The sequence below is a fragment of the Diuraphis noxia genome, unplaced genomic scaffold (genome assembly GCF_037042655.1).
Source record: "Diuraphis noxia isolate RWA-SAM2 unplaced genomic scaffold, SU_Dnox_SAM2 contig0005, whole genome shotgun sequence".
Taxonomy (NCBI): Eukaryota; Metazoa; Arthropoda; class Insecta; order Hemiptera; family Aphididae; genus Diuraphis; species Diuraphis noxia.
Genome location: NW_028301715.1, coordinates 42,262,625 through 42,283,949, shown reverse-complemented (window position 1 = coordinate 42,283,949; position 21,325 = coordinate 42,262,625). Strand labels below are relative to the sequence as shown.

Genomic DNA, 21,325 nt, shown 5'->3' with positions numbered 1-21,325 from the left:
CCTGTCACTCATTCAGCCCTATACATAAAACTTAAGTACTAACGAGAGAATTATCGCACGATAAGAACTACAATAAATCTACGTATTAATAGCATAACTGCCTTGATCGTATTGTTTTGTAATTTATTTCCATTTTTTATGAACTTTGTGTCCACAAAGTTGTCTTGAAACCTATAAATATAATATATAATTGATTCTATAATTAATTTATAACCTAACACAGTTGAAATATATTCATCAGGTAAGTAAAAAGTATAATATGGATATTGGATATATTTTCAACAATCAAATATTATATTTTACAAAGTTTAAAAATTCCACAATTGAAAACATCATAGATAAATCAATGGACTGGTTATGTGAGAGGGCCATATCGACATCAAAAAATGATACGTCAGCAGGAGACATAAACAAACTATTATTGGACTCTTTCAAAGCAAAAAATATGGAATACAGATCAGTGAAGTCAGTGCTGAAAGTAGATGATTCAGTTAATTATCCAGTTGAATTTCTCTGCAATTCACTCAACCCTCCTGGATTCACTACATTTATTAATATTAAAAATTGGTAAAAATAGATAATGCTTCACAGAAATCTTAGTCCACCAAAGTTACGGATTATTGGTCTACAAAATAATTTGATTGAAGCTGTTATTATGACTGTATCTGCAAAAGGTGAATCAGTTCTTATTCCTAACATCCAAGGATACCATCAGATTATTCTTTCCAATTCAAAAGAATGTAGTTCCCTGTAAAAGTATGTTTTGCCATGACAATAAACAAGTCACAAAGGCAAACCTTGAAATTTGCAGGGATCGATATAAAAGAAGGCATGTTGTAGGCCAATTGTATGTGGCATGCTCCTGAGTCAGTACGGCCTCGAGCTTAGTTATTTTGGTACCAACAGGAGTTACAGCTAATATAGTTTATAGAGAAATATATTAACGATAAAAATCAGCTAAATATAAACAATTAATATAATATGAGATATTTTTTTAAACAATCTTATTTGAATTTAATTTAACTAGACAATATTTAATCGTACCAGATAACAACAATATTAATAAACCCGGCAACGACGTGTAATTCAGCTAGTTATTTTAATAATAATTTAAATATTTTCAATGTCTGTTAATTTGAGATATTATAGATGTATACAGTATAATAATTAGCGTGATAAGTGTGGCTCTTACAGAAGTAGACTTTCAACGGTTTCACTGTTTCACGATCGTAATAAAATTTTCGATTTATTTTATTTATCATAATATTATTATCTTTATAAAAGTTGGATTCTCGAATAACTGACTTTTATTGCTTCATTTCAATTAACATCATTCCTGTGAGTTAATTTCTCGTCATCACGTCTACTAGCTAACCCAGCTATTGTATGGACTCTAATATTTACCAAAAAAAAAATTAAAAATATATAATAATTATAATAAAATGCTTATCAATTATCATAGTTTTACGAATACATATTTTAATTTTAGTTCTCTATCAATTATAATTTTGAAATCTTTATTATTTACGTCGTACAAAATAAAAATTGTTTTTTCATACTGATAGAAAATTATGAAACTGGAAATAATGCACAAATGTAATAAAAATTACTATCAAATTTTTAGCAAAAAAATAATATATCTGGAGCATATAAAAATCCTGAAAAATCTTTCGAGGCATAGCGCTGTGATACAAATTTTGAAATCCGGTACGTCTGGACATACACTAGAAGTCAATATTATAATATAACCACGCCTATTACCTATAATTAGGGCTCGGAAGTTGATGACCTTAAAAACAGTAAAAAATAACCTAAAAAATGTAAATATGACATAAAAATGGCAAAAAATGTCCTTAAAAATGACCTAAAAAAATTACAAATATTAGTTTTAAATTAATAAAAATACATTTTTTTTTTAATTTTACTCTATTTTACCATAAAAATCTATATGATAAATAAAATGTAGGTATAATATTATTCACTTTTCTACAACAACGCGACGACTGTAATCGGCGAGATAAAATCGGATACTAATCGAATATTATGAAAAAATAATAAAATGTAGGTATAATAATATTCACTACAATACAACAACGACAAATGTAACAGTCGAGATAAAATCGAATAGGTACCTATTAATCTTAGTCTGTGGTAATTTTCAAGTTTTAAGTTATCGGCATAATGGTACATAATGGACAAGAAACGATAAGAACTGAACTAGTATGAAATCATTAAAAATGACTTACAATATGTGGGAAAATGACTTAAAAAGTAATAAACACTAAAAATCCAAAATAAAAATTAGTTATTCAGATTCACATGCTAATAAAACAGATTTGTGGCCTGAAAACTGAAGAGCATCGTCTAAAAATTTCCAAAAAAAAATTCCATATACATCAACCGAATCCTACCTATAATATACTTGTCTCCAGGTAATATGTATAATTGTACGTCGGCAATCATAGAAACTAGTGAAAAGATAAAAATAAATAGAGAGCTGGTCACTAAGTTAAGGTCATAGGCGTGCGCACGGGGCGAGCCGGGTGAGCCCCGGCTCGACCGGAATCTTTTAAGGGGCAAATAATAACATAATTTCAAATGTATATATAAATATTTAATTATAACAAAATGTTCGAGGAGATCATTACAACTTGATGATTTTATTTGTCGTAATAGTAAAATAAAATTACAAATATTTGTGTACCATTAAATCGATTTTATTGATTTATTCATTAAACAAAAACACTGTGCAAAGTAATATGTACTATGGTCTATGACTAGCGAGTTAGCTGGTTGGTTAGCTTAGTTAACTCGTTAACTGTACAATTAGTTCAATCTGTAGCAGGAATGATTCGTCTAGAGTTTAAACCTAAAATTATTTCAATTCTATCAACATTTGCTAATATCCCCGAAGAGATGTTAGTATCTGAGATAAAGCTTTTAAAATATTTAACCCGCTACCGATGGTAAACCGAATAGTAACACTAATAATGAATCAATTCATGAATGGCTAGAATATACGAAAGCAAATAATTACATAAAATTATTTAATGGATTTTTTACTCTACTGAAATTATTCAGTGTAATACCAGTTACAAGTTGTTCCTGTGAACGGGTATTTTCTAAATTAACAATAGTAAAAAATAAGTTAAGGAGTACTATACATCAAGACCGACTTAATAGTTTATTATTAATGTTAACTGAACAAAAACTAACATCTATAGTATTAATATTGACATGGTCATTGATGAATTCAAAATTATTGGAAATAGGAGAATTAATTTATAATTCTTAAAATATTGAATGTAATAACTAATAACACATTGTAATATATACAATATAATATGTAATATTATATTATGTATGTACAATTTTTTGTTCATTAAACCAAGTTTTTTTTTTTAATTTTTAGGTATTGTGTTTTCTTCATAATATTTTATTTAAAAAAAAATATGTCTAGAAATTAGCTTATTAATGTTGAGTGCACGTACATTGTACGTCGTACAACTTGATTTTATTTACTCAGTTTTTAATTTACAATTATAGTATACATTAATGTGTTTTAAAAAAATATATACATATATAGGGGCACTGTCCAAGTATTGGGACATTAATTGTTGCTAGGCTCGACCGGAAATTGAAGTCTGCGCACGCCTATGGTTAAGGTTGCCAACAATCGTCTTAGTTTTGCGGGGACCGTATCGGGTTTGAAAATATATTTTTATAGCGTCCGTTATCTCAATTGAATGTTTCCGGACTACCAAGTACAAGTACTAATTGTTTCACTTCACAAATCAAAAATATTGAATATTACCTATGTAGGTATTATAGGAATTTACGTACACAATTTAAGTACATAATTATAATTATATGGTAAGTAATAGGAATAAATATTAATATTCACACTTATAATAGGCACTTAGGCAGTATTAAACGTAACTGTTAAGGTTTCACAAACTATTCTAATAACATTTTTAAACTTATTGAAAATTAAATAGTCGTAGTAGGTAGCAATACAAATTTTCTTCTGATATTAATTGTAAGAGTATTGTTTTAACGTGACTGGCTTCAGCACTTATATAATTGAGGTTTGGTATAAATTAAGTATGTAATGCAAAATATATTAGAATTATTTAGTAGTTTTAACAACAAGTACTAAAATCAATAGTCTACTCGTGGGGGGGAGTGTGCTCGTCGGGTGTCATACGTATAAAATATATGATAAAGCAATGAAAGTTTATTCACTGCTATTTAACGTGCCACTGAGAGTAGGAAAAAAATAAATATAAATCATTGCCCATTGAAAAAAAGGAATATTTATAACAAGGTTTCCAAAAGTTGTTGTAAAGTAGTGAAAATGAATATCAATTAAAAAAACATAAGAAAGTTATTTATTTAAACTTAAATCAAATAGCTCAAGTACCGTAAGTAGTTAATAAATAACCTAATGGTATACGTATCCCTGTGGGGGAGGGGGGATCAGAATACACCCACGGCAGTCCATGCCCGTCGTAAAAGGCGACCAAAATGGATCTAACAATGGGCAGCAACATTGTTAGCATCAAGTAGAGATTCATCTTTACTTGAATAGCATCACTTAGTTATAAGTGATGTCATTGCGATACAGAAGGCAACGGGAAACCACTGTATTAATTTTCCCAAACATTAAGCAATGAAGGACAACCATATGGCGTACCAGATTTGCAACGAGAAGGCATGTCCTTTAGTAAAGAAGAAGAAGAATGGTATACGTATAACGTATAGTGTGTAGTAGGTACATATGAATGTAATAAAAACACAGTAGGTACCTACAAAATAAAAATAAAACTAATGATAAACTGTTAACATTGTAATATTCTTAGTTTTAAGAGTGATAAATTATCTGAATTGAAAAATCAAATCAACTTTATTTTCAGTAAATATTATACTTAGTGATTGTGTAGTGTCATAAGTTATCACCTATAAAAATATAAGAACATCTATGATAAAATAGAGAAAACGTGTGGTACATTGGAGTAAATCCATTAAATTTCAGCAGGTTCTAACTTTTTATCGGTCCAATAATAGTAATGACAGAGTAAGTCATATTGACCGCTTTCTTTAAATGTACTATAGGTATCTTTTTTTGTATTTGATAACAATATAACATAAAAAGTATCAAAATATGTATATTTTAAACACTGTATGACGTATGTGGTGTATCTGCACCATAATACATTATACATATAAAAATATATGAAATTAATTATATTTTGATAACAACATTTTTAAATAAGTTTATAAAAATTTAGACAAATCAATGAAACATAGTATTGTATTAATAGGTATAAAGTTCAGCGTCTACAAGTGCAAAAGCTGATCTTTGCGACTACTAAATAATATCAGGGGATGCAAGCCACTGGTGGGGCACAATATTGAGGGACATGACACATGAATTAAGCAATACATATAAGTTCCAAACAAGAAATTTGGCATCCAGGTACTGTCATAAAATAAGTACAGTAAATTGTATATCTAAGTAATTATGTAAAACAAGACAAAATATTTAAAAGAATATCTTTGCTGACTAAGTTTTTCAAGCAATAAAATATTGTATTAGTCATCAAAATATTAACAGTAAAAAAGATAATTGGTTACAGTGACAATGGAGCCTTTGAAATTTAAATATTAAAAATATACGGTAAAAGACATAATATAAAAATATATAATATTAGCATGGTGAGTATCAAATTTGATGGAAAATCTTGTGGCTATATCCTACACACTTTTATATTTCAACCAGAGCAAAACAATTATAATGAGAACTTCTAACAACCAATTTTAAGGAATTTTAAATTAGCAATTTTGATAGTCTTTTAGGAAATATTAACACAGAACAATTTAAAATAGTTTGGCTCACTTTATATGGCTTATAAAATGGATTAAAGGTCTGCTGAAGAATACATAATTGATTATAAATTAAAAGTTAAAACCATTACAGCATTATCTAAAATATTTTTTTATACACCCACTGAACTGCAGAGATCAGTATGATTAATAAATACAGTACCTAGAATTTCCATATCTGATATGTGTTTAAAATCTTGCTGTAAATTACTTTCAGAAATATTATACAATGATGAGATGGGTGAACACTTTTTGTGGAGAATAATACTGAAAACGAAAAACAAGGCATTAAAATAAATACATTTATATTGACAACAGATTTTGTACATAATTACTAAATTAAAAATGTATATTTTATTAAACAACTAGAAACAAGTTATAAAAATTAATATGAACTTCAGTCAATATAATATAACTTAATAAGTATTTAAAATCCAGTTTCCCAATTAATCTTTTGTTGTTGTTCTCGCAATGTATAGCACACTATTTTATCACCTGGATTCAGTCTAATACTTGTATCTTCTAATCGTATACCACATTCCATATTTGTCTTGATTGTGGCCACTTCATCTTTTAGATGTCTCATAGATGATAATTTACCTTTTAGTTAAAAATTTTATAATATTGTATTAATTTGATTGATTATTAAAAAATGAATATATTGAATTGCATACCTCTATAAAGAACTGTATCATTATCACGGATGACTTTAAAAAGTGCTGCTTTTTTCAGTGTACCACTTGTACACCTACATCCAGCTACAGGAATTTTTTTTTTATTTTCATTGATTAAAAATTCTTGTAACACATTAGCTTCTCCTATTTAAATATTAAAAACAATAATGAGAACTTTGTAAATAAAGATACCTATGTACACAAATATTTCAATTTTAATAAGTCAATTAATTACCTTGAACATCCTCAACTTCAATTGGTGGTAAACAATTGTTCATTTCTTCTTTTATATCATCTACCAGTTTGTAGATTATATTATGTTGTTTAATAGTGATACCACTTTGTTTAGCATTTTCCTCTGCATCTTTTAATGAACCAACATTAAATGCATAAACTATAGCTAAAATAAAACAAAAATAAATTAAATTCTATATTAACAATACATATATATCAATATATTAGTAAATAAACTCGGAGGATGCAATACTCTTATATTGTTGTATTTGTTTTCAACAATCATAAGTCATTACACCCTAAATGTACATGAGGTATTAATAAACAAACAATTTTGTTAATTTTATGATTAGAATAAATTAATACCAGCATTTAACTATTACTGAAATTTTAAACACAAAAACATAATTTGTTTTATTTTTTTGATTTATTTCTTTTGATATTTTTAAAACAAGTTTTCTCATATTTCAATAAATAAAAATAGGACAACATGGAAGAACAGAACATTTTCTTATATATTTTAAGATAAGTCACTAATAATAAAAATAGCAAAACTGTATCTATAATGTTTTTGACAGTCATACAATTTTTATAATAGTTACAATTCAGTTTATTAAGGCTGTCGTCTTTTTTTAGTTCAGAACTAGTTAATATTATATTTAATTGACAAAAATATTTATATTATTTTATAATTGATATTATTATAGTTATATTTACCTTTGAAAGCATCAGCATATTCAATATCAGTAATACATACATTACCAACGCCATAATGAATAATATCTAATTTGCATTGATTACTTTCATACGTTTCTAATACGTCTAAAATTGCCTCAACAGATCCAATGACATCTCCTAAATCAAGAATATGTACATAACATCATTGGAATTAATTTGATTAAGTTATTTATAGTTAATAATTTTAATTACCTTTGATCACTACATTTAAACAGATTTCGTCTTCTTTCACATTTTTCCTATTTTCTAACAGTTTTTCTTGATACAATGTACTAAAACGCCTTCTTCTGAAAATCCCGCCCTTTTTTTTCTCTGCCAGATGACTTTGGTACTCCTAATACATCATATAACTAAATTTTATTCACATTTAGCTTATCAAATCATTATTATTAAACATACAAATTTAAAGAATAATTCTGTAACGTCTGGTATTCACGCAAATACAATTGCTGTATATTATATTATGATCACATATTACACTATGAAATCTCATCCATGTTAAGGATGTTAGATGAATAAATTTTGTTCACGTTAAAAAAAATTGTTTGATGTTGACAGTTTTTAATGGCCAAATGAGAATAGAAAAGACGTTAGTAGGGGAGTGTAGTGGCATTACTGGATTAAAATGTCGGTTGCGACTAGCACTGTTGCCGGTTTGAATCCTGGTCATGGGCGACATCGCTTTCCGGGCAGTCCATGCTGTCTGGAAAGAGAGGCCGCCGCTCAGGCATGATATTTTTTTCAAAATAATCAAATAAAAAAAATATATTTTTAACTTTTTTTCCAAAACATTAAAATAAATTAAAATATGAAATAATTGTTGTTCTTGTCCTTGTGAGTCTTATTACAAAACCATAATTTCGATATCTTCATTATTTCAGGAGATATCACAATAGGTAAATCCTCTCGGGATACCCTATATATATAAATTTGAAAAAATATATTCTATAAATATAACATTATTTATATGCATTATTCTTACACAGATGTAAGTAATACCATATTAGGTAAATTGTTGAAATTTAATTTCAATAGTAAAGAAGTATCTAAAAATATGTATATTTACCTTATTATGCTCTTCAAGTTTTGATGAAATATGAATACTATCTTCAGTTTGTTTTTGTTCTATAGCTTTAGCTATTCGATAATCTACTACTTCTCGTGCGCGTTTCTGTACAGTAATAATAATTTTGAAAAGTATTATAAATTATAGAATTACTATTTGAAGAAAAACAAAATATTTTCCAAAAATAATTACATCAGAAGAAACTTGTAAAAATTCTTGTCCAGCTTGAGGTAAGTTTTTCCAACCTATTACTTGGACTGCATCAGACGGGTTGGCTTCTTGGACAACATTATTTTGATGATCCATCATTGTTCGTATTTTTCCCCAGGCAGTGCCAGCTACAAGTATACTATTGTTCAATAATTTCCCACGTTGTATAAGAATTGTCGCCAATTTTCTAAAAAAATAATTACAACAATCAAAATTTTAATTGTATGTAATAAAATAATTGTAAGTATTTTTACAAATATGTATGTATAGCATCTAAATGAATACAATTCTTAGCATGAAATGTAACCTATTCAACTAAAAATAAGATCAGTATATATTAATTTATAATGTGAATTAAAAATTTGGAAATTTACCAGACAAAATTAATAAAAATAATTAAATAAATAATTTATGTTGGTGAGAATGTCTTAAAGAACAATTTTTAAATTATTCAAAATAAAATTTCAAAACATATACTAGCAAACAGATGTTAGTTAATACATTTTATTTTTCATTATAATTTTAATATCACCATTAGGTATTTATATAAATATTTTGTAATACATTTAATTAATACAGTTAACAAAATATCATACACTGAAAATAATGTTTAATTATTTCACACTTATTTTATTATTTCCAGAGGTTATAAATTAAAATTTCATTGACACAAATCATGCATAAATCCAAATTTTGACTTAGTCAGTTTTGTAAATCGAAAAAAAACTTTTGATACGAAAAGTGTTTGAAAAATAATAATCTTTTCGAATATGTAGTAAAAAAAAATAGTGTTTCTTTAAAAAAAATGTAAGTTGTATAGTGCATGAGCACACCAAAAGTGTTAAAATTTTGAAATTTATCTAAAAATATATATTTAGATACTCCCTATCACCTTCCGAAAACCCCATTTCAATACAAGGCCATCCACCTGAGACATTTAGTGTTACCTTAAATCGTGATCACACTATGAACTATGATAATACTGCATTCCTATATGTATATGACATTTCTCTTTTTAGATTCTGAACGAAGTGATGAATGTATTGATTTTATAATGATGTTTTTTTTTTTTTTGTGTCTGTGTACAACATAACTAGTCGAAATAATGCTTCAATTTCAAACTTTGGAGGTGGTTTCCGATGTTAAAGTGAATATCCTTGGTGCATTATAGAGGTAAAAAGTAAACATTTTCCAACAGTTTTCAAAATAATCGAGAAAAACAAAAAATGACTGAAAAATGGGAATTTTTACGCAAAACCAGTTTTCGACCAAATCGATTTTTTTATATGGTTGTAATTCAAAAACTAATAACTGTAAATACTTGAAATTTTCACCAAATGTTTATATTAGTGTTATCTATATACAGTTTAATTTTCACAAATTTGTTGAGTTATTTATAGACCACTGAAATTTTCAATTTTTTGAGAATTTTTTTTGAAGTGCCAGTAAAAAAATGTTGGACGACCAAAAAAACTTGAAAATGTAATACAAGGTTCCTTATGAGTTGTTCTTATTGTAGCTAAAAAAAAATTTAAAATCGTTTGTCACAATTTTTTTTTATAAGCGTTTATAGTTCAAATTTTTACGAAATCTGTCGAAACACGAATATTTGCAAGTAATTTTGAAGTTGAAAAATCATAAAAATTTTTGTGTTTATAACTAAGAATTAAAAATACAACACTAGGTTTTCTATTAGTTCTCAATCAAGTAGCTATAGAGAAAACTCGAAACATCATTATAGGAAAAAATTTAAGTGCGTTTGAATTTTAAATTTTTACGAAATAGCGTAACGATAACGATTTATCCTCAAACGATTTTAAATATTTGTAATTATTCCAAAATTAAGGGTCGTGTAGATACTTGAAAATTTCACAAGTTATTTAGATTGGTATTTTCTTTACATGATTTAATTTACAAAATATTTTGATTTTTTTTGAGATATTTATAGACAACTGAAATTTTCAATATTTCTGAAAATTTTTTTTTGAAGTGTCGATAAAATTTTTTTGGCCCAATCAAAATATTTGAAAATTTAATACAAATTTCCTCATAATTTATTCTTATAATGATTAAAAAATTATAAGAATACATAGGCACAATTTTTTTTTATTAGCATTTGAAGTTCAAATATTGACTTAATAAGTAAAAATTACGTCAATTTTCAAATTATCTTAGGTAAAAATTCATAAAAGTTTTTCTTTTTAGATCTAAGATTTGAAAATTTAATACAAGGCTCCTAACATATTTTTACAATAGCAGTTGAAAAATAAAATAAATATATATTTTTTTTTACAAGCATTTAAATTTTAATTTTGACAACATACGTAAAAATCACGAAAGTTCGCAAATTATTTTAAGCTAGAAATTCATAAAAAATTTTCTTTTTAAATCTAAGATTTGAAAATGTTTAATAATCTATAATATATCCTAGATAGATAAACCGTCTCTGTTCAGAATCGTTTTTCGTATACAATGATACCTATCATTGCATTCAAATTTAACCTACCTTAGTCAGAAGTCCACCCCACCCCCAATGTACAGCAGAGCGATACCCACTTAACCGCTTTTTTATTTTATTGATTTAGTACTAAAGTAATAACATCATCTATCTGTTTCCAGGGATGATATGAAAATATTAGTTTATTAAGTTATGCTAACTAACCCTTTTTGATTATCAAGTTTTGATTCTATTATGATTCCTTCTGCTGGAGGGTTAGGGTCAGCTCGTAAATCCAATATTTCAGCTTGGGTTAGAATCGATTCAATTAAATCATTGAAATTAGTACCATGCAAGGCAGATATTTGAACTACTTGAACACTACCACCAAATTCTTCTAGATCCAATCCACCTTGAATTTGCAACATTTTCTTACAACGTTCCTGGGAAAATAATATATATATATATAAATTAATAATAGCTCAAAAATATTACATTTTTTAATTAGTAATACATACTATATTTGCTGTTGGTTTGTCTATTTTGTTGATAGCTACAATTATGGGAACTAAAACAATTTAAAATACATATTAAAATCATATACAATATTATATAGGTACCAATTATATTTTAATTACATCTTAAATTTGTACATACCAGAATTACAGTATTATAGCCTATAGGATAAGTTGGTCATAAAAGGATAGCAATTAAGACTTAGGAGTCATTTACTCTAATTTAAGATAAATTTACAGTACATTTTATTTTATTTAATGGACCTATGTAATACGTTTTGGCTGCAAGATTAGTTTTTAATGTTAACATTGTGGATTTATTATATGAATAATAATTTATAAGAATGTATTAAGCTACTGACAAAGTGTATACCTTTTGCATGTTTAGCCATTCGTATTGACTCAATAGTTTGTTCCTTGACTCCATCATCAGCTGCTACTACTAATACGACAATATCTGTTACTTGTGCACCTCGACTTCTAATAGTGGCAAAGGCAGCATGTCCTGGTGTATCCAAAAATGTTATTTTTTTTCCATTATCCAAAATAACTGAAATCATATAAATTAAAATGTAAAATATCAAAAAGTGATTTATTAGCTTTACATTGTTATTACCTGGAAAAGCACCAATATGCTGTGTGATGGCACCAAACTCAGATTTAGCCACAGATGCATTCCTTAGAGTATCTAATAATGTGGTTTTTCCATGATCTACATGACCCATTATTGTTACAACTGGATGTCTCACAATTGTAGAATCATACGTTGCAGGAGGTCTAGAATAATTATTTTAAAATATAAATATATGGGTAAATAAGAAAATATAATTTTTTATTATTATATTAATACACTAATGGTAATATTATTATGATTTATACTTAATAATTAAAAACTAATTTGATTTAATATATTTTACCTTTTAACGGCATCTTTCAAATGATCATCAGATGATTTTTTATTTGTATTAGGGTTTGATGTTAAATTAGATTTAAATCCACACTTTTTAACAATTTCACGAAGGATTGAAACATTATCCATTTTACTTGTAGGTTCAAAATACATATGTGCATTTTGACTTAACTCAATTATTTTAAGAACATTATCTGTAATAAAATTAAAAGAGTAATATCACTAAAATCAATGTAAAATATAAAAATTCAAAGAATAATATCTAAGTTACAATAGTTTAAAATTATAACATAGGTTCAACATTATTAAGTAATTTGAACGTTGTACCTATTATTTAGAATATCTCTTTGGGTTTAATCCTAAAAAAATTGTTTTTGAATAATTTTTAACATTTGTAAGATCCTCTTGTCTACTGCAGTGGTGGTGGTAAAATGTTGTTGGATAAGATTTACTGGCACCGCCAATACAAAAGGATTTTACCGCCACTACTACAGTATGTGGTAACCTTAATTGTAATATATTTAGCTTTAAAATTCTACTGAGTAGAAATAAACAAAACAAAACTCAATACATAACAGTTTTAAAACTGTATGATAATGTAGTTATGTGTAATAGTTCATAAATACACATAATTTACCTACAGGTATTCCAGTTGCACTTGCCAATTCCGATACAGTCATATTTTTCCAAATATCAATAGTTTTATTTTGTTTTGGTTTTAAATTGATTACTGGTGAAATAATAGTATTCTAAAACAAAAAATTAAAATTAAGCTAAAATAGAATAATTCAAGCAAGTAGGTTCAAAAATCAATAGTTTTATTAACACAAGCATAACATAGTATTAAAATCAATTAAGATTTTATATTCCTTGAATATAACTATTTTTTAAATAATTCCAAATAAATAAACAACAATTAATAAGAAAATGTACTAACTTTTTCCTCTCTAGGTCTTCTCTTTTTTCTTAATGGGTTTGATGAGTATATATTAGCCTTGAATAGTTCATAATAACATACTCGCAATGGAGATCTACGAACCAAATTACTGAATCTAAACAAAATTGTTTAAATAGGTATAAATAAAAAAATAACATTTGAAATGAATTAACTCACAAGCTAATTTTCCCAACATTGTTGAACATGTTTAAAATGTATAAAACTGATAGTAACGTGCGACAAATTAACTTAAATTATTATAAACTAATCACTTATAACTTATGATGATGAAAACTATTAGATTTACACTGAGTAAGGAACATAACCTTAGTATCCAAGTGAAGTTATAAATAAAACGTTTTTATATGAATTATTTAAGACAAAGTTTTTAAAATGATTAAATTGTTCGAAAAATAATATTTAGAACATTATAAAAAAATATTTTCATGAAAAAAATAACGTACGTTTATCACAATAATAGAAGAGTTATCACAATATTACAACTGATACGTAACTAGTTGATAACAACCATGATAATATGATCGTAGATATATAAAAGAATAAAAATTGATTAAAATGTATTAATTCTCTACAATAGTTTCAACCACCACCACGGTTTAAGATAAACGGATACCTATATCATAATCATATTATACTTAAACGTATATCTTAAATCTTAAACCGTGACTTCAACAGCAAGTTTTCTGGTAGGAAAGTGAATTTATATTGTTGATACCTACCTACTTTAAGAGGTCAAAAGTAAAAACTTACCAATAAATATCAAAAGCGACAGGAAAAAAGAATAAAAAATTAAGGAAAAAATAAGATTCTCACTTAAAACCAGTGCATTTTTACATGTTTATATCAATACTAGTTAATAATATAATTTTCGAAATATTGTATCTCTTATTGTGCTATAGGCATTTTTGAAAATTATGAGTTTTAAGAGTTTTCTGTTCATTATTGTCAATGAAAAAATGTTCAGTCAAAAAACTTGAAAATCTTATACAACGTTCCTCGTAAATTGCTTAGTTGAAATAAAAAAAAAAATTGTTCACAAATCCACAATAATTTTTTATGAGAGTTTGAAGTTAACATTTTAACGAAATTCATATAATCACGGAGATTGGTATATTATTTTAAGTTAGAAATTCATACAAAATTTACTATTTATAGATGATATCTAAGATTTGAAATTTTTAAACAAGATTCCCCTTCAATTTTCATACATTAACAAAAAAATTTAAAAATTAGATACTAGAAAGACAAATTAGTTTTTTGCGGTCGTTTGAAGTTTTACATTAGATATTCAGTAAATATTTATCAGTAAATTAACCTATTCCCCCACGGCCCCACAATGATTTTCTCATTTTGTAGTTTTCAAAAACTATTAGCCGCTAGGTCCTTGAAATTCATAAAATTATCCTTCCTGATTTTTAATATTTTTTCTTGACATATTTGATAACACTATGGTGTTAAACAATTTGAAAATTTTCTCGAAACTAAAAAAAAAAATTAAAATCAGGAAATTAACAAAAACACAATTTTGAAACATCAATGTTATCAGAAAAATTAACTCTACAAAATATAAAGTGATTTTTTTGGAAATAATTAAATATATTTCTTAACTTTTTTACCAAAACATAAAAATAAGAAATAAATTGTAGTTCTTATCCCTGTGATTCTTATTACAAAACCAGAATTTTGATATCTCTATTATTTTGGGAGAAAACGCAATGGGTAAATCCTCGGGGGACAACCTGTTTATTCGTCTATAAATATATATAAAATATACTTATTAATTTATATAAGTATCTAATTATTAGTATATTATTACTGTCGTGACCGATGTTATTTCCCAGAATTTTATAATTAACAAAAACATATTTACCTTTAATTCATAGATTTACCTTGTAGAGAAAAAATATCGAGTAACATGTTACTACACGGAAGATTAATATTAATTCTTAGTTATTCTTAGTTACCTTCTAACATAAATAAAAAAACGATACTTTTTTTCTTCTGGCTTGAACAAGGAAACATTATAATAACAATGCATCTTACTATCTTCACGCAATGTTTAAACATGTAATTTTCATTCGTCATTGTTTTTTCAAAGGTCTACCTAAGTGTTACAATTCTTAATTTTGATTTTACAAACATTTACAAAGCTATGACTCATGAGCTTAAATTCTTAATCATCGGAGTTTTACGTGTAGGTGTTATCGGAATGTTAGCATTTTTAAATAAAAGACATCTGATTGAATCGTATCATGTTTTACGGAAGAGTATGCCAAAGAAAATGGTAAAATGTGTTGACCGTGATGAATTAAGGAATATGAGAAAAGCGGAATCTAGGAAATTCGATATACTGGTGATATAAATTATTTTTGTATACTATATGTATATAAGCAACGTAACATGTAACATCATATTAATACTATGTGATTATCCTTATTTTTTAGATAAGTCTGCGTGAGAAATTTATCAATGCAGGTGTTCAAGTAAATCTACAACCAGCAACTGTATTCGATAATATTGATAAAAAAGAGTTTCAAAAAGTGAAGGAAATAAATCTGAAATTAGAAAATAGATTGACCGAATTGGAAGGTATAGTTGTTTCATAATAATAAGACACGGATAACTAATATTAATATTATTTTATTTTATATGTATAAACACCTTAAATAATCAATACCTATTATAATAGAAATGATCAAACGCAGTGATGAAAAACAAAAGATTCGAGATATACAAGTAACTTCCTAATTATTTTTTATAGTAGTTATTACCTATATTAATAAAAATATATTTTTATATCCTAATGGAAAAGAACTCCTTTATTATATAGTTTTAATATTATCTCCTTTTAGCTATTTCGTGTAATATTTTAGAACCTTAAGAAATCTCATATAAGTAACCTACATTTGTATTCGATTTTAATTTTGAAAACTACTTTGAATTCCTCAATCTCTTATTTAAGTTTTGTATGAAATGAATTTTTGATTCTTATATTGTTTTAATTTAGTACCAGATTAATTTTTTTTTTTTTGGATTTTGCTCTATATTGTCGTTAAAATATAAAAATAGAAAAAAAAAACACAGACAAGAATCAAACAAAATTAAATATTTTTCATAATTAAAATTAGAATTCTTTTTCATTACTAATTATTGATTATTAGTTGTTACCTATTAGCTATATTATACTATATTATATTATATTATATTATATTCATTTTTATAAATTAACTTGGTAATTTGGATTTAATACAAAGGTTCGCGTTGTTAATAAACATTACATTTGAAAATGTAAAGTTAAATAAATGGCTCACAGGTATATCCAGAACTTAAGCACGACAAATTAAATATTCTTGAATTGTAGTTATATAAAAATTATATGTGATAGGTGCACACATTTACAAACTTATGCGCAATACATTTGCGTATAAATATAGAAAACTACGAATAAAATATATTTAAAATAATATTGATATTTAGATATTTAGTTAGGAAATACTAATTTAGACCTAATGTTATTGTTATTTATAAAATATAAGGAAATATTCACAAACATATTTGATATAATATACCAACATACCTATTACCTCATGAACAGGGTTCGGATTTTATAGCATCAAAAATCCTAAAATATGCGCTATAATATGACCAAAAAAACCCGTAAATTATGCTCTATAAATAGTCCCTAAAAAAATCAAAAATAGCAACAAATAAAAATAAATACAAATCAAAATTGTATTCAATTTATCATATATCTTTATTAAATCATATATTTATAAAAAAAAAACTAAAATCTCTGTATGCAGTTTAAAAAACTTTGTATGTACTGATTAACTATTGATACCTTGAATTATAACATCGTTTGAACGCAACTATTCAAAATTATCTGAGTAAATAAGAATAAAATTTCAATTTTTATTGATTCGCATTAATGATTACCATTTGTCACGAGATTTATGAAAAATTTAAAATAAAGCGTTGAATTAAGAATATTAGCAAAACATGGCACCAAAACTTTAAAAGTAGCACTAAGATTCTAAAATTCTTCAAATATGCAAAAAATGGCAAAATAAAATTTCATATTTAAAGTCCCCGGTGCATTAAACAAATGTACAGCCCACTCTGCTATTTTTATCTCTATCCTATAATAAGTAGCTAATGCTATAAAATCCGAACCCTGCTCATGAAGTATCTATATTAACACAAAAACATAATTCAAATCACGGAAGTACGAGTTGATATTAAAAAACTATCTGTGCCATTTGCATATCAAAATTGGATACTGACAACTGCATGTCATCAAAGAAATTTCATAAAATAATAACACATCGCTCCCTAATTAAAATACAGTGGTATAGAATCTAAATATTTATAGCACTAATGATTGGTCAAAAAAAAAAATTACCAATTGTAAGGTGTTCTTAAATTGGTGTTGAGTGGACTGTATCCTTTTGATTCTTAAATTTATGTTGAGTGGAGAGTCAACACCGCGCAAAGTCTGCCCTGGATGGGTCTTGCTATGGTGAGGTAGGTAGGAATACTGTACCACGCAAGTCTGCCCTGGGTGGGTCTTGCTATGGTGAGGTAGGAAGGAATACTGAATGATTTTGTGCTCTGCACTCCGTTTTATAATCTCGGTCTCGTCTGCTGCGGCGCTGTGTACTAACATAAACCGCCCATGATTGTCTGTGGTTGGTTATTGCGTACGGTCACGTGGCGGCGCTGACCAATACATTAGTTGTTGCCACCTTCGAAACCACGCCCACAGCAGTCCGATTAACTGCTGCGCGTGGTGCAATGTCCGGCGTGCAGATCCGGCGCGCTACGCACAAGTTCCCGTACATGGTATTGACGTTGGGTATGGCCAGGTGGCCGGGTGACAGGGTGGCCGGTCTCGTGTTCTGTGACGGAACGAAGGGCGCCCGCCAGTCTGGCGCCAGCCTAATCAGGAACAGAACACGGCACCGACGCCGTGTGGTACCGGCATTTGTCCGCATACAATGCCGCCCTGGCTCATTTGAGCCTTAGTAGTTATTACTAGTGTAATGGCTATTATGATATGATGCGCATTCCTTATCGCAGAATATACACGGGTCATCAGCAGTTTGATTGAGCAAGTTTGTACTATCGTGTACCTTATTGCAACCGGTGCTCTGTGGACCAGTCTGACCCGTGCTCTACATAATACATAGATCCGGCCGGTACAGTCGGCGGGAGGTTGGTAGCTCATGTACGCCTCCCGACGTCAAACGTGCCCGCCGTTGCAGCGTCTATTCGTGACGATCGGCCAGTTAGAGTGCCGACCGACTGTATTCCGAATCTCATGCTATTATGCAACGTATTTTGGTCAACGGCCCATTAGAGAATAATACATATTTATTTTAATTGATTTCTATATTACATATTGAGATATTTTAAGACAAACGTTACGTGTTGCGCGAACAACACATAACATTTGAGACCACATTATGGGCCAGTTATATTAATTGACTGGGTTGTTAAATTAATGAATGTAAGGTTGAAAATATATGAAAAGAACCTAACACAATAAAAAACATAAAATCAAATGAGAAATCAACTATAACCGAATAAATTTGTATGTCTTTCCACGACATTGACGCCACCGAGTAATCGGTCCGGGTTCGGACTGTAGCTAGGCATTAACGGATCATAACAGCTGCACACCAGGCGGGCACCGAAAACGTGCGTCCGTGTTTTACACGTCCCGATAAAATGATCAACAGAAATAATTCCACGCTAGTATGGATAATAGTAGTTTAATATATCTTGTACTTACATAATTGATACGATGAGAAGTTTTTGAGTAGAATGAGTAGGTATAGATACTAGATTGTAACTATTTGGTTGGGTTCGCATGATCCCCGATGATAGTATAGGTGACGTTGTCCGTAGTTAAACTGCAAGACGCAAGTGCCAAGTGTACTGACTGATTTCGTGATTAGCATTAATTTAGTTTCTTAAGAGGATGTCACACCAAAACCTGTACGCATGCAACGCTCCAGAGATGGCGTTGATCGCCATATCGCCGCCGTCGCGGCAGGCTGTAACCACGCCCATTGACTCCGTGACGGGGTCCTCACGTCGTAGTCACGGGAGAGGCACTTTATTATTCTAAAGACCGTCGTGTCGAGTATTACGCGTCAGATGTAGTTGACGACAGTAGCGTATTTAGGCCTACGACCTATGTATTTCTATTAGATTCTGAGCGGAGCGATGAATTGTATTGATTTTACCATGATGTGTGTCTTTATTTATTTTTATTTTTTTTTTTTGTGTCTGTCATCACGTTTTCGGGCAGTAAAAGTGCTTCGATTTTTGACTTCAGTACCTCGTTCGATCAGAAAGTGAATCTAGTTAATACTTTTCTAAATAATCGAGAAAAACAAACTAAAAATTAAGGGAAAAACTGGAAATTTTACAAAATCGATTTTGGTTTTTGATGTAATTTTAAAACAAATTACCATAGATACATGAAATTTTCACCGAATGTTTATATAAGTATATTCTATCCACCATGCAATTTTCAAAAACTTTTGACTTAAGTTGAACTATTCATAGGCATTTCAAATTTTCGAACATTATTAGTTTTTTTTAAAATTAATATCGATAAAAATTTATTTGTTAGGCAGAATAGCTTAAAAATTTAATACAAGGCTCTTAACATATTGTTACAATAGCAGTTGAAAAATAAAAGAAATTCATAGTCACAATTTCTTTTTATAAGCATTCAAAGTTTGAATTTTGACAAAATACGTAAAAATCACGAAAATTATTTTAAGCTAGAAATTCATAAAAAATTTTCTTTTTAAATCTAAGATTTAAAAATGTAATACAAGATTCCTTACAAGTTTTTCAATCTTTATCACAAATAAAAAGTCCACCGGAAATTCAAATAAATTTTTATGAGCATTTGAAATTTAAACTTTTACAACATTGGATTTTCACTTTTAGCGTTTTCCTTATTTTGGTGTAACTCTAAAACAAATGACCGCAGATACTTCAAATTTTCACTGAATGTTTATATAGGCATTATTTTTATATATTTGATAAAATTTTTAAAATATTTAGATTTGTTTTGAGCTGTTTACAGACATTTTAATTTTTCAACTGAAATATGTTTTTCAATATTAGGTATTGCAATTGTGTTAAAACGATCAGACATATAAATATAACACAGCTGCTACTGTACTATTAGTTAATATATTATATGAAATATTTTCACATGATACACGACAACATTTTTTTTTTTTTTTTGGGGGGGGGGGGGGGCGAAGTCCCCCAAGCCCCCCCCCCCACCCATTTCCGCCTATGATTGTCGATTGCCTGATTATAATAATTGTATTTATTCATTATTGTTATTTCTATAATAAAATGTCAATAATCATATTCCTATTCCTATTATAAAGGTTCATAATTCGCGCATAATCTATTCTCAGAAGCGTTAGTCGCAGTGTCGTCGCCGATTACCGGCGACCGTACGAGACAGTTACTTTTTGGCGTAGTGGGGGAATTTGCGACCGCCGTCACAACGGCATGTAGGTGGCAGCACATTATGACAATGAAATATCAAATCTAATGACGTAAACATGCTGTCGAAAAACAAACGAAAAGCAATTAAAAAGTGGTTTTAGAGTAAAATTACCTATAATAAATTTTATAGCGAACGATATTTCGGAGGG

General features: G+C 28.0%; 1 protein-coding gene across 3 annotated transcripts; it reads right to left on the bottom strand.

Moving 5' to 3' along the window:
* Nucleotides 1-6,174: 6,174 nt before the first annotated feature.
* On the bottom strand, nucleotides 6,175-14,049 carry mIF2 (mitochondrial translation initiation factor 2). Of its 3 annotated transcripts, none has more exons than XM_015514746.2 (15): nucleotides 13,785-14,049; nucleotides 13,608-13,722; nucleotides 13,308-13,419; nucleotides 12,678-12,864; nucleotides 12,377-12,537; nucleotides 12,134-12,310; nucleotides 11,764-11,813; nucleotides 11,471-11,688; nucleotides 8,791-8,995; nucleotides 8,599-8,703; nucleotides 7,725-7,866; nucleotides 7,512-7,649; nucleotides 6,796-6,960; nucleotides 6,561-6,704; nucleotides 6,175-6,486 (listed from the first exon to the last, which is right to left on the bottom strand). In XM_015514746.2, exons 1-15 carry the CDS (start codon nucleotides 13,811-13,813, stop codon nucleotides 6,314-6,316), a joined length of 2,121 nt encoding a protein of 706 aa, XP_015370232.1. In that variant the 5' UTR covers nucleotides 13,814-14,049; the 3' UTR covers nucleotides 6,175-6,313. The 3 variants fall into 3 exon arrangements, with proteins under 3 accessions (XP_015370232.1, XP_015370233.1, XP_089085703.1); XM_015514747.2 differs by having other exon boundaries at nucleotides 13,608-13,701; XM_089229577.1 differs by lacking the exon at nucleotides 13,785-14,049 and having other exon boundaries at nucleotides 13,312-13,419; nucleotides 13,608-13,624.
* Between the last annotated feature and the right edge of the window lie 7,276 nt (nucleotides 14,050-21,325).